The 13,086-nt window shown below is 44.8% G+C and overlaps 1 protein-coding gene across 4 annotated transcripts in view; it reads left to right on the top strand.

The window, feature by feature from the left end:
• The window catches only part of taok3a (TAO kinase 3a), a 32,239-nt gene that overhangs the window by 14,564 nt on the left and 4,589 nt on the right, over positions 1 to 13,086 (top strand). For all 4 annotated transcript variants that reach the window (XM_029829536.1, XM_003975098.3, XM_011615960.2 and 1 more), the window contains exons 4-15: positions 696 to 767; positions 1,262 to 1,363; positions 1,516 to 1,561; positions 1,865 to 1,961; positions 2,112 to 2,225; positions 2,618 to 2,709; positions 2,890 to 2,983; positions 4,541 to 4,622; positions 6,551 to 6,718; positions 7,282 to 7,479; positions 8,404 to 8,541; positions 12,332 to 12,568. In XM_029829536.1, the coding sequence (XP_029685396.1) occupies positions 696 to 767; positions 1,262 to 1,363; positions 1,516 to 1,561; positions 1,865 to 1,961; positions 2,112 to 2,225; positions 2,618 to 2,709; positions 2,890 to 2,983; positions 4,541 to 4,622; positions 6,551 to 6,718; positions 7,282 to 7,479; positions 8,404 to 8,541; positions 12,332 to 12,568 (1,440 nt within the window). The remainder of the gene's footprint in view (positions 1 to 695; positions 768 to 1,261; positions 1,364 to 1,515; positions 1,562 to 1,864; positions 1,962 to 2,111; positions 2,226 to 2,617; positions 2,710 to 2,889; positions 2,984 to 4,540; positions 4,623 to 6,550; positions 6,719 to 7,281; positions 7,480 to 8,403; positions 8,542 to 12,331; positions 12,569 to 13,086) is intronic.

Raw genomic sequence — 13,086 nt, 5'->3', positions numbered from 1 at the left:
ACGTGTTGAGTGAATTAGCATGATGTCATTGTTCATATACCATTTTATTCAAACTGAATGCATTTCAGTAACCAAGTATTGGTTATTCACTACCACCCATCTACAAATCACACCAGACTCAATTCAGATTGCCTTTCATGCAGCGCCTGACAAGCAATCATCAGGATCAAATTAATCTAGGGGAAAAGGTCAAATGGGAATACTGTGTTGCCTGCTGTTACTAGAATTCCATTTGAATCTGGGCATGGAATCCTCATTCAGTTGTGAGTGGGATAAAGCAGAAATAAGGGCTTAGGTTGAACTGTGTCAATAGATGACCATAAGGCTACATGTGTTGTAAGGTTAGCTCACTGGGTTTAGCACAGTCTTCTCAGGCTCTTGCAGCTCGTGTGGGGGGAAAAACGCTTCCCTGGCTAATTGAGTAGTACTATGCTGTCACAACTCTGCTTGTTTTTATGTAAAATTGTGAAAAAGTTTGAGGGGATTTAGCTAAATGAACAATTAAAGCTTTAAAAAGAAAACAAGACAGGCCAGACTGTTGGGTCTTCATGCCTTTTCTGGTGCTACAGAATTAAAATAACGAGTTTCAATGGTAGCTATCGTTTAAATAATTAAAGCTGTGTGCTGCAGATTTTCTTCTTAGGCTCTCAGGACGGTTTTACATCTCATTTATAACCCAGCGATTCCTTCTACAGGCACGGAACTCCTATTCCAATGAGGTGGTGGCCATCAAAAAGATGTCCTATAATGGCAAACAGACTACTGAAGTAAGGATACCACACACTGAACAACATTCATGCCAATCTTTGCATTCAGGACCAAGAATTCCCCATAAAATCCCAATCCTAACGTCACAGAGGAGTGGGATGCTTCATGCTTCGTTAAGCGGTGTAAAGACCTGGTGATTACTACCCCAAATAAACAGGAACAATAAGAGAGGGGCAAAAATAATTACTCGCCGTCACATGAAAAGATGTGAACGAACATGTTTCCCCCTCAAGCAAACGCAGGAATAAGTTTAGGCGTGAGCTTATCTGAATCTGTCTTGTCTGATCACCTCATAAACTTTAGTAGGTCACATGTCACTTTTGTGAACATTTCCCATCAAAGGTTTGTTCAAGCAGGAAGCTTTTGCATGTTTTTAATGAAGCCAGGCTTTAATAACTACTTTTATGAATTCCGTTTAGTCAAAAGTTACGATATGACCGTTATCAGTCTGCTGGCTGTTGACCACCCGTGTGTCTGCATTTGTTTTGGTCAGAAGTGGCAGGACATCATTAAGGAGGTCAAGTTTTTGGGACAGCTGCGACACCCCAACACCATTGAGTATAAAGGCTGCTACTTGAAAGACAACACTGCCTGGGTTAGTGTTTTTGTACTTTTCCTTGTTACTGTCTGTAGTTTTTCCACCTCAGCTGCAGCCGTTGTTCTGTTTTAATGTCAAACAAAAAGGACACTTCCTCTGTTTGGTTTTTTTTACGTTGGAGTATGTGATGAACCTGCATTCTGTTTCAGCTGGTGATGGAGTATTGTCTCGGCTCTGCATCAGATTTACTAGAGGGTAAGCGTGCGTAGGAACGTGCATCCACGTGCAATCAGTATGGTCCCAAACCTTTGTCTGGGCTGTATTGCTAGAGCCTGTTCTTTTAGAATTACGGCCTCACCTGTAATTATTTGCAGGTTTTTAATCATTTCACTTCACTCTGCTCCACCTTTTTGGTCTCTGCTATGTTTGAGACACAATATGATTTGATTTGTACCACGATCAGTTTCTTTCTTCAGACTTTTCCATTATTCTATTTAATAAAATGAGTTTCTAAAGTTTTAAAGGGAGGATTTTTCTGATTGCTCATTTCTCCTCAAGTTCATAAGAAACCACTCCAAGAAATGGAAATTGCTGCCATTACCCATGGTGCCTTGCTAGGACTGGCTTACCTACATTCCCATAATATGATTCACAGGTGAGTCTGTGTAATCCCTGGTTGCAAACACAGCCAACCTTCTAAATAGCACATGTAGACTTCCTTAAACATACCAACAGAGTGCTGAGAGCTTTGTGCTGGACTTTGTGTTTCTTCCTGTTACTGACTTTGACCTTCTGCCCCCTTCAGAGACGTGAAAGCTGGTAACATCCTTCTGACTGAGCTGGGTCAGGTCAAACTGGCCGACTTCGGTTCTGCCTCCATTGCCTCACCTGCCAACTCCTTCGTAGGAACACCTTACTGGTCAGCACACAGAAACCACTGTTTTTCCTCACATCCTTTGCATCTTTTTCTTTCATTTTCTGTCGTTGTTGACACCCTTTAATGGGCTCTTCTGCTGTCACGCCGGAGGTGTCGTCAGTGGTGTGACCAGACATTTCTCCATCATTGTCATGCTTTCCACTCAGCCTCTGTCCTTCCTCTTAAGCATCCTTTAAAATGCCATCATGGCTTTTCCTGGAATTGCTGCATCAACATTTGCTTAATAGTTTTTTTGTTATTATAAAAAGAAGCCACTCATGCTGAGGTCTTTCCCCAGCAGCAACTTTAAAAGCTTGGGGAGGGATTATAGATTTTCTTCTTTTATGATATCCATGTTGTGTGTTTGTATTTTATGTGTATTTCTCTGCACTCAGGATGGCTCCAGAAGTGATCCTAGCCATGGACGAGGGTCAGTATGAAGGGAAAGTGGACATCTGGTCCCTGGGGATTACCTGTATTGAACTAGGTGAGCATTCATTGCGTACTTCTGAAAGAAGTCCTGACCTCCATTATTCCTGATTGATTTAAAGTACATCAAGGAATAAGAGGCTATATCTGTCTGATCCAGGTTGCTGGTTAACTGGTGACTGAGACATAATCTCTGCTTCATTTATGCATAACTGTCCCATTTGTTTTGTCATTTTAGCGGAGCGTAAACCCCCATTATTCAACATGAATGCCATGAGTGCCTTATATCACATTGCACAGAACGACTCCCCGACGCTACAGTCCAATGAGTGGTAAGTTGCAATCGCATCCAAGTTTTTAATATTTTGCTTGGTTTAACGGGAAAAAATAAGGGAGAGTGGTGTCCAAAATTGACCAAACTATGTGGTTAATAAAAAAAAACAACACAAAACTTTAAAATTGAGAGCTCAAAGCCCGACTGTATCCGAGCTGGCTCAAAGGAAGACATCTGTGTGTAATCCTGCATCACCTTTGACCCCTGGAATAGGCCCCGTGCAAGGTCACACACTTAAGGCTCTTATGTAATTACCTTTAAAAGCTCAGCAGGAGAGTTACCGCGTAAATATCCACATCACTGCTATACATTAGTGAATAGACTCACAACATGGAAACGAAGCAATGCCATTGTTCCCCCATCATTCTAGCATAGAGTTCTGTTGTGCTATGCTGGGATGTGTCTATGTGCACAGCTTTACAGCTGATTAATGAAGATTTTCATAGAGTCAGTGGAGATCAAACACACTGAATTAATTTTCAGGACAGCAGGATTTAAACAGCACATCCAGTGTGTTCATAGACCTTTGCTTTATCCACACACTCGAAATCACATGTTTTTATAGGGATGTATTGATGTAAAGAGATGAACCATCTTTTTGCTTTTGCAGCAGTAGTTTAGCTTTAGCAGCAAATATTCCGCCCAAGTCTGCAAGTCACCATTTCTTAAAATTAAGATTTTCCCTGCAGTAGACATATTTTTACTCCGATCTGCTAATGAAGACAGATGAATGCAGCCATGTCAGTGCTATGATAGTGCTTCCTATCATATGTTCCAGGAATCTGCATCCTCAGCACAGCCACGCCATAAATCGAATCTTGGTCTGTGTTTACTTCACGGCAATGTCTTTCCCATGTCTCCCACTCAAAACCTTACTTTAAAATGACTTTTATAGTTTAAACATGAAATCTTCGGTTCAAATTCACATCCTGTATGAGCTTGCATGCAGAGGCGAGTGATTATTCAGGGCAGCACATCATTCTTGTATTTTTGGAGGAGGCCCAGTGGCCTGAGGTGCTAACAGCATCTTGCCAGATGAGACTAGTCGAAACACGAGTACCATAGTGTAACTTCAGAACGCGTTCACACAGCCACACTGTGCTGACGGTAAACATGGGGAGAACAGATGAGGACCTTTAATAGGAGCTCTATGGTGCTGCTGTTATTACTTTCTACACAGAGACCCCCCTAAATGGAACAGTATTGTAATCTTAAACAGGGACTACAGATGATGGAATTAGAGCTGCTATCGCAAGACCAACACAGTTACACACATTTATGAGTGTATTTTTAGACCAGAGTCAGTGAGGTGGTCTTGCACAGCTTCGCTGGCCTATATTGTGATTGCTCTACATACATGATCTGTACAGTTGAGAGTCTCGGCCCAGCAGATTACAGGGGGTTATTCTGATTGAGCGTATAGATGAGAGAACACACTATTTATTTCAACAGTAACCTTTCATAGACAGTAACGGTTTGACTGTAGATAGCTCTGCTTCATTATAAGTGAAATGTGTTTGGAAAGGGCGGCCGCTGACCTCATCTCTTTACCTAGGTCTGACCTCTTCCGGAGCTTTGTTGACTACTGCCTACTGAAAATTCCTCAGGAGAGACCCTCGTCAGGGGAGCTGCTACGAGTGAGTGGACTCTCTCTGTAATCCCTCCAGCAGTGACCTCACTTCCTGTGGATGAGTCATCGCCACCCACCCACGGCTTCCAAATACGCACATTCATACGGAGTGTGTCTTCTCCAGGCACCCCGCAGAGAGCAGCTTTTCTTCTATTGTTATCAACGTTCTTCCTTGGCTTTCGCAGCCGTTTAAGTGCGCGCACTCTAAACTCTATTTTCCATTTTCTCAGCATCAAAAACAAAGTGGTTTTAAAATGCTGATGGTGGTCATCATATGGAATGGGCTGTTCATTTTATTTATTTCTGGGAAGAGGCGATTCTTTTGGTGGCAAGTTGTCAAATCAGGAGAAACCGTAACAACGTTCTGTAGTTTCGTTTACGTTGGCAGGAGCCCATTGTCAGTGCAGTTAAAACCATCATAAATATGCGGATGTTCATCATGTTTCTCAGGAAATAAGAGGTTGATCTTTTTGTTTGTGTGACCAGCAGGTAATCCTATTGCCTCACTAAGAGTTTTATGTTCTTGGTAATTATGCTCAACAGTGCGGAAGCTTGACGAGGAGTTTTCATTCCTGACTCACCTCGGGGACTATAAAGAAAAAGATGTGAAGTCAGTTCACACCGCAGTGACCGACTGTGGACTCTGAGAAACATTTAGGCTTGAATTCACTCCTCGCAACACCCCTGACCCAAATCCTGGCCTAAAAACCATTAAAGAGGGATAAGTACCAAACAGACTTTGGATCAGTGTTGAAGGGGCTGTTTTACAGTGCAGGGGTGGGGGAGGCGGGGAGGGGCTGTTAGCTTATGATTAATATCCTACTTTCTCTTCTCAGACATATGCACACACGCACACAGGGTCACAGTAGTTTTTAGTGTGCACACACTTCACACTTGCATGTACGCGCACACCCGCAGACACCCCTCCGAGCTCTTTAGAGCCAAAATCAGGTCACTAATCTGGGGGCCTTGAGCTATCAGTGTTCTGGCCTCAGGTTAAACATACTACCTCCCTGTATACCTCATTTAAAGTAGCAGCAATTATCTACCTAATGAAATAATATGCTCAGTAACCCCTTCGCCTTCAAACAGTAAGGCAAACATTACCATCGAGTTGTTAGTTTGTTGTTTGCCTCTCGGGTGTCTCTTTTTTTTTTAATCCAACCAATTAGCTAGCTAACCCAGACATTTTCAGAGCAATGGCTTCTCTTTGGTTACAAAGTTGGTGCACAAGATTCCCAGTTTGATTCAGTTGATTGACCTCTGCCTGAAAGAAGGTAGTGATGCAGCTATGGAGACTGTTGTTTCTCTCAAGCACTAGCAAATCACTCCTCGCAGGTCGATGGTGTTTTTCTGTCAGAAAACCCAGCCCAAACATTAGCATTTCTATTTCAGTGATATGATTCCACCTGTGTAACCTTTTACACCAGTTGCCTGTCACATGGAGAGGAGGGAATGCAAAAAAGTAGAGCTAAAATTATTTTATTTTTTAGATTTTAGCTCTATTCTCTCACAGGTCTGCCTTTTCAAACATACGGTAATTCATACATGAATGAAAACTGGCCAAGCTTTTTCAATTTGTTCAGTTTTGTAAAACAATCATACTCAAATAAAAGACATCCAGTGATTTCTCTTATAAATGAAGGGTTTTCTCAGGTGCACATTTACATTTCCTTCATTCTTGCTGTACTTCAAAAATGTGTACGAGACTGGCAACCTACTGGCGCCCCCTAGTGTCAGCCACAGCTTAGGTGCTTCTTGAAAAAGCGAATTTCAAGTTTTAGAGAAAATAAAAATGTATGGTTTGAATAGTATTGTTTAGTAAGAGGATGCTTAAAGACAACCCTCAAACAGAAGAGTAAAATACTTCTTTAAAACTCTCTTTTATCTCTATCTATATCACTTCTCACCACTTTCTCCTCTCTCCCTGTTTAGCATGATTTTGTGCGCCGAGAACGTTCGCCACGCATTCTCATCGACCTCATCCAGAGGACCAAGGATGCGGTGCGTGAGCTGGACAATCTGCAGTACCGCAAGATGAAGAAGATCCTCTACCAGGAGAAACACAACGGGCCCATGGGTGAAAGCCAAGAGGAGGAAGAGGTGGGAGGAGGAGGCAGGGGTTAATGCAGAGGATCAGGAGGACCTGGTCCTACAGTCCTCAAAGACAATCTGGAGATAACGGTTATAGAATTTAGAATTTAGGCTTTTTCTGCATTTATATAGCTTTAAATGACATTATCAGTTAGACATTAAAGGAACCCTCTGTGGCCACAGGATGACCTTCCTCCTGTGGCTGTAATAGCCTGACATAGAGAAAAGAAGACCCTTAATTGACCCAGCTTAAGGCACAAACACAAGAGGCTGCCAGCTTCTGCGGCTGGGCCATCCTACACCTCACGAAGCCATTCAGAACAACCAGCAGACGTTGCTGCAACCAGACACCACTGAAGGCTTTACTGAGAAAACACGAAGGCCCAGAGCACATTTTACTAACGAGGCTGAATATAAGCTCCCAACAAAGCCAATTCCTGCAGCCTTAATGAATCTGAAACTTTGTTATGTTGAGCTGCTCTAGAAACTGGAGAAACACATTACCAGATACTATGTGCACATCTGTGTGTTTATTTTATTTATTTTTAACTCTACATATTCATTTGTTGCAGGACAGCGAGGCAGCCAGTTGTAAGATGAACAGCCTGGGAAGCAACCACTCAATCCCCAGTACCTCAGTCAGCACAGGCAGCCAGAGCAGCAGCGTGAACAGCATGCAGGAGATGCTGGACGACGGCTGCTCTGACATGACCATGATGCACCCCCAGGACTATGGCAGCACCCTGGAATCGTCCCCGCACACCAAGAAGGTAAATCACAAGGATGAGCTTTGGACGTATAAGCTGAGGTGGATGACAGCTCATACATTGGATGGAAGCTGCCCTTTTGTTTGGAACCAGGATCTCGGCCTTTAAACAAACCACGGGTCCCCTTACCTGAAAAATGACAGACGGGAACGCAACAGCTAGAATTGTGCGTGACAGAGTCACACCTTTGGATGTGCTGCAGACTCAAACGGCATCAAATCTCCTCTCAGATCAGTTTGCACTTCCTGTAGTGTTGATGGCTGTTCACGACGGAGCAAGATCCAGGATCGGCGCCGTCGCCAACAACACCGAACAGGACTGCGTTATCAAGTCGTTTACTCACCGTTTTGAAAACTGAACTAGAGCTGATCCGAGAATTGTGCATTCGAATACACAAACAAGCACCTTGCTCCCTTTTTTACACACGTATCCATGGAAACGATTGACACCATCCCATTTGGCAAATCTTTTTCAAGTTCATCCCCGGCACTGTTCTTCCTCTGAGAACAAAGCCTCTGAACACATGTTGCCTTCCCACTGTTTATACACACACACACACACACACTCGTGCACACACACACACACACACACACACTCGTGCACACACACACACACACACACACACTGCACAGGGGTCAATACAAAGCAAGTCTCACTCATTAAATGTCTCATAAATGACAAAACTGTGGAGAGAAAGGCCTGTCTTTGCTTTCTTGTCCTTTCTTTTGCTTTTTGTGTTGTGACAGCGCATGAATAATGAAACAGGCAGGGTTTTTGTTGGGGGGGTTGACACATTTTCTCATGTTTTCCATGATGACAGTTATTACTATAGATTCAGGAGAGTATGGATTGGATGCGATTTTAATTTTTGCTGTTCAACACCAAGAGAAACCTGAATGTTACAGTATTTTCTGCATTTCACACTAGGACCATCATTACAACTGGGACGATGGGATCCACCGGGACCACCGGCCCGGGCTGAGGCCGTCCTCCTCTGACAGGAGCAGCCAGGCTCAAAACTACAAGAACCAGGGCCGCTTCGCCACCATAAAGTCCGCCTCACTTGTAAGTTTGCAAACACCCCTCCTCCCTTTTCTTCTATTTCCTCTTCTGTCTGTCTGTCTCTCTGGTCTGTCTGTGCCTAATAGACCTTCCTTTTATTCTATTTTATTTTATCCTTTGCAACACAAACATCTGGGATGTTTACTTTGAGCCTGTCTGTCTGTTCATTACCTCATCCTGGGTCTTTGTGTCTGCTCTCCAGTTTCTGCAGCAGATTTCTCCCTCTGCTGTCTTTGAGTTACCTCACTTATTCCAGATCATCCGCCTCTACTCTTCCTTCCAGCAACACTCCCCTACCTCCACGAGCTCCTTTATTTCTTTGTCTCCTGAATTTGATAATACATCATTCTCACACGTGACTTCATGTTCTGAGAAACAGGGGCTGGATTTTGCTCCCTCTTTCTTTTTCCTCTCTCACTCAGCCTGTCTGTTGTCATGGAAACCAGCTCTAGTAACTCGTAAGTTGTGTGTAAGTGTATAGGAGTGTGTGCACGTGTTTACTCATCCGTGACCCCACTGTTTGAAACTGTGACTGCTGTCGGGTCTTGAACCAGACGGGCCGAGCTCGACCTCCTGTCCTTGGCCACACGGCGAACCGCTGCCGTTCCAGCTCTTTCACTCCCGACCGAGGACGTCTTTGCTATTATGTTCATTTGGCGTCGTCGTCGTTTGTGGTTTCTCATCTTCAGGAGTTGGAACATTCAGTCCAAGAAATAAAATCGATGGAGAATATCCAAATGGAACCTCAGTTAAGCAATGAAAGAACTGAGCTGACCTTTATGGCAGTTTTTGGTCGCTACCTTATTCGTTTAAATTTCCATTCCACCAGAACTGATCCTGCATCGTGTGCCGTCAGTTTCCAGTCAAACACACCACTGTAAATAACAGACGAGATCAGATGTGATGTGGAGGGTTTCAGTCTGTTAAAGGAAATGGAAGCTGGAACACTTCAGATAACAGGAGTCACATGACAACCTCGCGTGAGATGTTTTTGCCTGTTTGAAAAATGCACAAGCAACTCTGAAAGTAATGTCTCAAAATCTGTTTTCCTGTCGTAATCTGCGCCCTGTGTTAAGCTTGAAACTGTGTATTGGTATCCCAGGTAACCAGGCATTGCTGGGGACCACAAGCCTTATATTTCCATTTTCCTGTGGCCCCACTCCCTCTTTTCCTTTTATTTGGTTGCTGTGGTAAAGAGAGGTTTGTTCTTAAATATTTACCTGGTTGTATGAAGGTGTAAATAAATAGAAATGAAATTAATACACTGCATTTGTATGGCAGGATAAGCTATATTTTAAATTTTAGATTGTATGTTAACAGCCCTCTGTCTAAAAGGCAAACACCCCCCAAAAAAGCTGTATTTAAATGGGGTAAAAGACCTGATGAGCTGAGGAGGGGAGACAATGTGCTACTTTATTTCAGAGGACTTACACCTTTGTCTGGATGTGATAAAAGACTTGGTGACAGCCGTTGGTGTTGTTCCTCACAGACGGTCTGTAAACAAAGATATTACTCCGCATTCCACAATCAATCCTTTCTGTATTCGCCACTAAATTCACCTGTTCCGAGTGCTCGGAACAGAAAAACGCTGCTGTCACCTGATTTAAAAACAGCGTTCACTGATAAACGATGTCCAGTCAGAACACATACAAATGGACGCGTCTCGGCGTCCGAGGCGGCGCCGAGTAAACCAGGACAACTCCGCGGTGCGTCGGTGCCAGTCTTGCCCGGCGGTACAGAAAAGAATGACATCATCTTTTTGTGACGAACGCAGACGCTCTCGGATTGGCCTCGACTCGGTGAGGCTGGGATCCGCAGGTAGACAAAGAGCAGCGGAGAGAGGGAGAAACGGGGGGTCCAGATGGTGAAGGGTGATTTATGGACGGAGAAAACGCAGCAGAAATTTAGCTAAGGAGAGAAGAGAAATTAATAAACAGGCCGCCAGACTCCTCAAAGACCGAGATTGTTCTTAAGAGAGGTACAAAGAGAAGTGAAATGAAGCCATGGCGGTAGAAGACTTTAACATCAGGAGGGTGTCATAAACAGAGCTGTGCAGACAGAAATTGGGACTGACAAAGGAGGACAAGTGGGGACCAGAGGAAAAAGAAAAGAGAGTGTGCCAGCCTCAGCTGATGTAGCTGTGAAAAAAGAAAATGAGCGGGTGATTGTAGCTGAAGTGACGGACGGCTGAGACAGGATGTGGATTAAACAAGGGCAAATGAGACCGAATTATTAATAGCAAAAAACCAGGAGAGAGGGAAATGCTGCAGAGAGGTAGAGGACATAAAGAGAGGAGAGGGACAGATCTAATGCATGACTGTTGTGTGAGCGGGAGGCCAGGGGTTACTATAGGTCAGAGGAGATGAGCCACTACAAGAGGCAGCATCGCCTTAGAGATCAATATCATTTAGAACCTGGCAAATATCATTGATAATGCAGTAATTACCTGTATGGAGAAGATTATTTTTTTAATATCTGGTCATGGAATGCTGTTCATATTTTGTGGCTCATCCTCTCTTTGTGCTGTTGCCAGTATGAGTCTTGGAAGCGCAGCGATAGAGTTTGTGTGTTTTATTTGTGATGAATCAGCTTGATCAGCTAATAATAATACATTTCCTCTGTTTAGAAGAATCCCGTTCATGAAGCTGCGCTGCGCTGTGCTAATAGCTAAGCTGCTCTCGCCACCTCTTGAGTCTGAATATGATCTCCCCTCCAGCCCCCGAGCTTTGGGTGAAAGAGGTAGTCACATGACGTGAGTTGGGCCTTTGTGGCAGCATGTCGGGTGGCAGCGCAGCAAGTGACTGGGATTGGGAGCTGCTGTTACAGTGGGGTATTGATTCAGCACAGATTAAGGATGGAGGGGGGCTTAGCGTTTCTGCCAACACCAACTCCCCCTCCTTAACACCTTTTAATTCTCTTATATAATGTCTTCATCATATTTTTTTCAATTCCCTCCAAACTTTTCTCCTGTCATCTGCCATTTCTTTGTTTCTACATTTACCCTCCGCCCCCCTTCATCTTCCCACCCCCCAGCTTCTCTCAGTCCGTCAATGAGGTATTCATGTGACCCACCTGCTGTCCACTGCTTAGCTTTAGCTCAACTAAAGAGCGGCTCTGTGCTCTTGTTGGCCCGTGTGGTCGGCCTGGCTCATTCACAGTTCACACGCTTGCCTCAGCCACTGTGTGCCCGGGAGCGGGAGGAGAGAGGGGGGTGGGGGGGGTCGTTGTCCAACACGGGTGGGGTCTCAGGGCGGCATTGGAGCTCAGACAGTTTTCTGTCAAGCATAGGATGCTGCACAAGGTTCCTGGATGTTGCTGCACTTGGCTAAATTCGCCAGCATGTTTGGCCTGAAGAGTTCTGCTGGAAGTTATGAGAAGATGCAGAACGAGTGCTCCCTGGATGCGGAGAACCCTTTCTGTCCACAGGTTGGTGTGTCGGCCGCAGGCAGCAGGGCGTAGCGTAGACGGCAGGGGTTTTACCGTACAACATTTAGATCAGTCGGGGTTTGTTTTCAGGTCCGCCGTGAGGTTTTTATCAGGCTCCGGTGAAAACAGATTCTACATTTTTCACCTTCTTTCTAATTTCTGAGCTTCTTAAAATCTTGTTTTGCCTCTGTAAAGTTCAAAAGTGTTGCCAGCCGAGGGCAGCAACGATCACAGTTTGAACGAATTCTACTGGGAACGTAAAACCAAGACGAGTCAGCATATTTGTGGCCAGGCGACACGTTCGGCATTGCTGTTTTGGAGTGACTCTTTCACACGATCACACGTCCAAACTTCTCCTCTGCCACAGGTGACCAAGCAGATCCACGAGCATGAGCAGGAGAGCGAGCTGCGGGAGCAGATGTCGGGCTACAAGCGCATGCGGCGGCAGCACCAGAAGCAGCTGATCGCCCTGGAGAACAAGCTGAAGGCCGAGATGGACGAGCACCGGCTCAAGCTGCAGAAGGAGGTGGAGACGCAGGCCAACAATGCATACATCGAGCTGGAGAAGCTGGCGAAGCGCCACGCCGTGCACACAGACAAGGAGGTAGGACGTGATGGACACGCGGGATGTTCCTCTGCACCTGCGAGGCAGCAGGTGGTGACCCGGACGGGACCGTAAAGTTAGTCCAGGAGCGGCTCCTGAGAAACAAGGTCTGAGAAACTGGCCGCTGCCCAGTGATGAATGAGCTGAAATACAGCTTCAGAAGCGGGACGCAGAAATTTGGACCGTGGAGAAAAAAAAACAAGCCTCGTCTACGATTATCGTGCAGCCAGACCCTGCAGGAAGATAGTGTATCGGTGCACGGACGTGATAACAGCTGCAGCGTGGCTCGCATGAAGGGCGCACATCTGCAGCTGACACCAGGAACATTAAGCATTTACACACGATTGGCTAGAAAATGACCGCCCTGCTATTTTATGATATCATATAATGTAACTTTTTACCAGATCATAATTAGTTTAAACCTCTGTTTGGTGAGGTTAGCATGTACCGGATAGATAAATAGGTCTGAACTGAGATATGAGTCCCTGCTTTTCTGTTAAATTCATTCTTTGGGGTGT

The sequence above is a fragment of the Takifugu rubripes genome, chromosome 21 (assembly GCF_901000725.2).
Source record: "Takifugu rubripes chromosome 21, fTakRub1.2, whole genome shotgun sequence".
In the NCBI taxonomy this organism is placed as follows: domain Eukaryota; kingdom Metazoa; phylum Chordata; class Actinopteri; order Tetraodontiformes; family Tetraodontidae; genus Takifugu; species Takifugu rubripes.
Note: the sequence above shows the minus strand (reverse complement) of the source record. Positions and strands in the feature narration are given on the sequence as shown.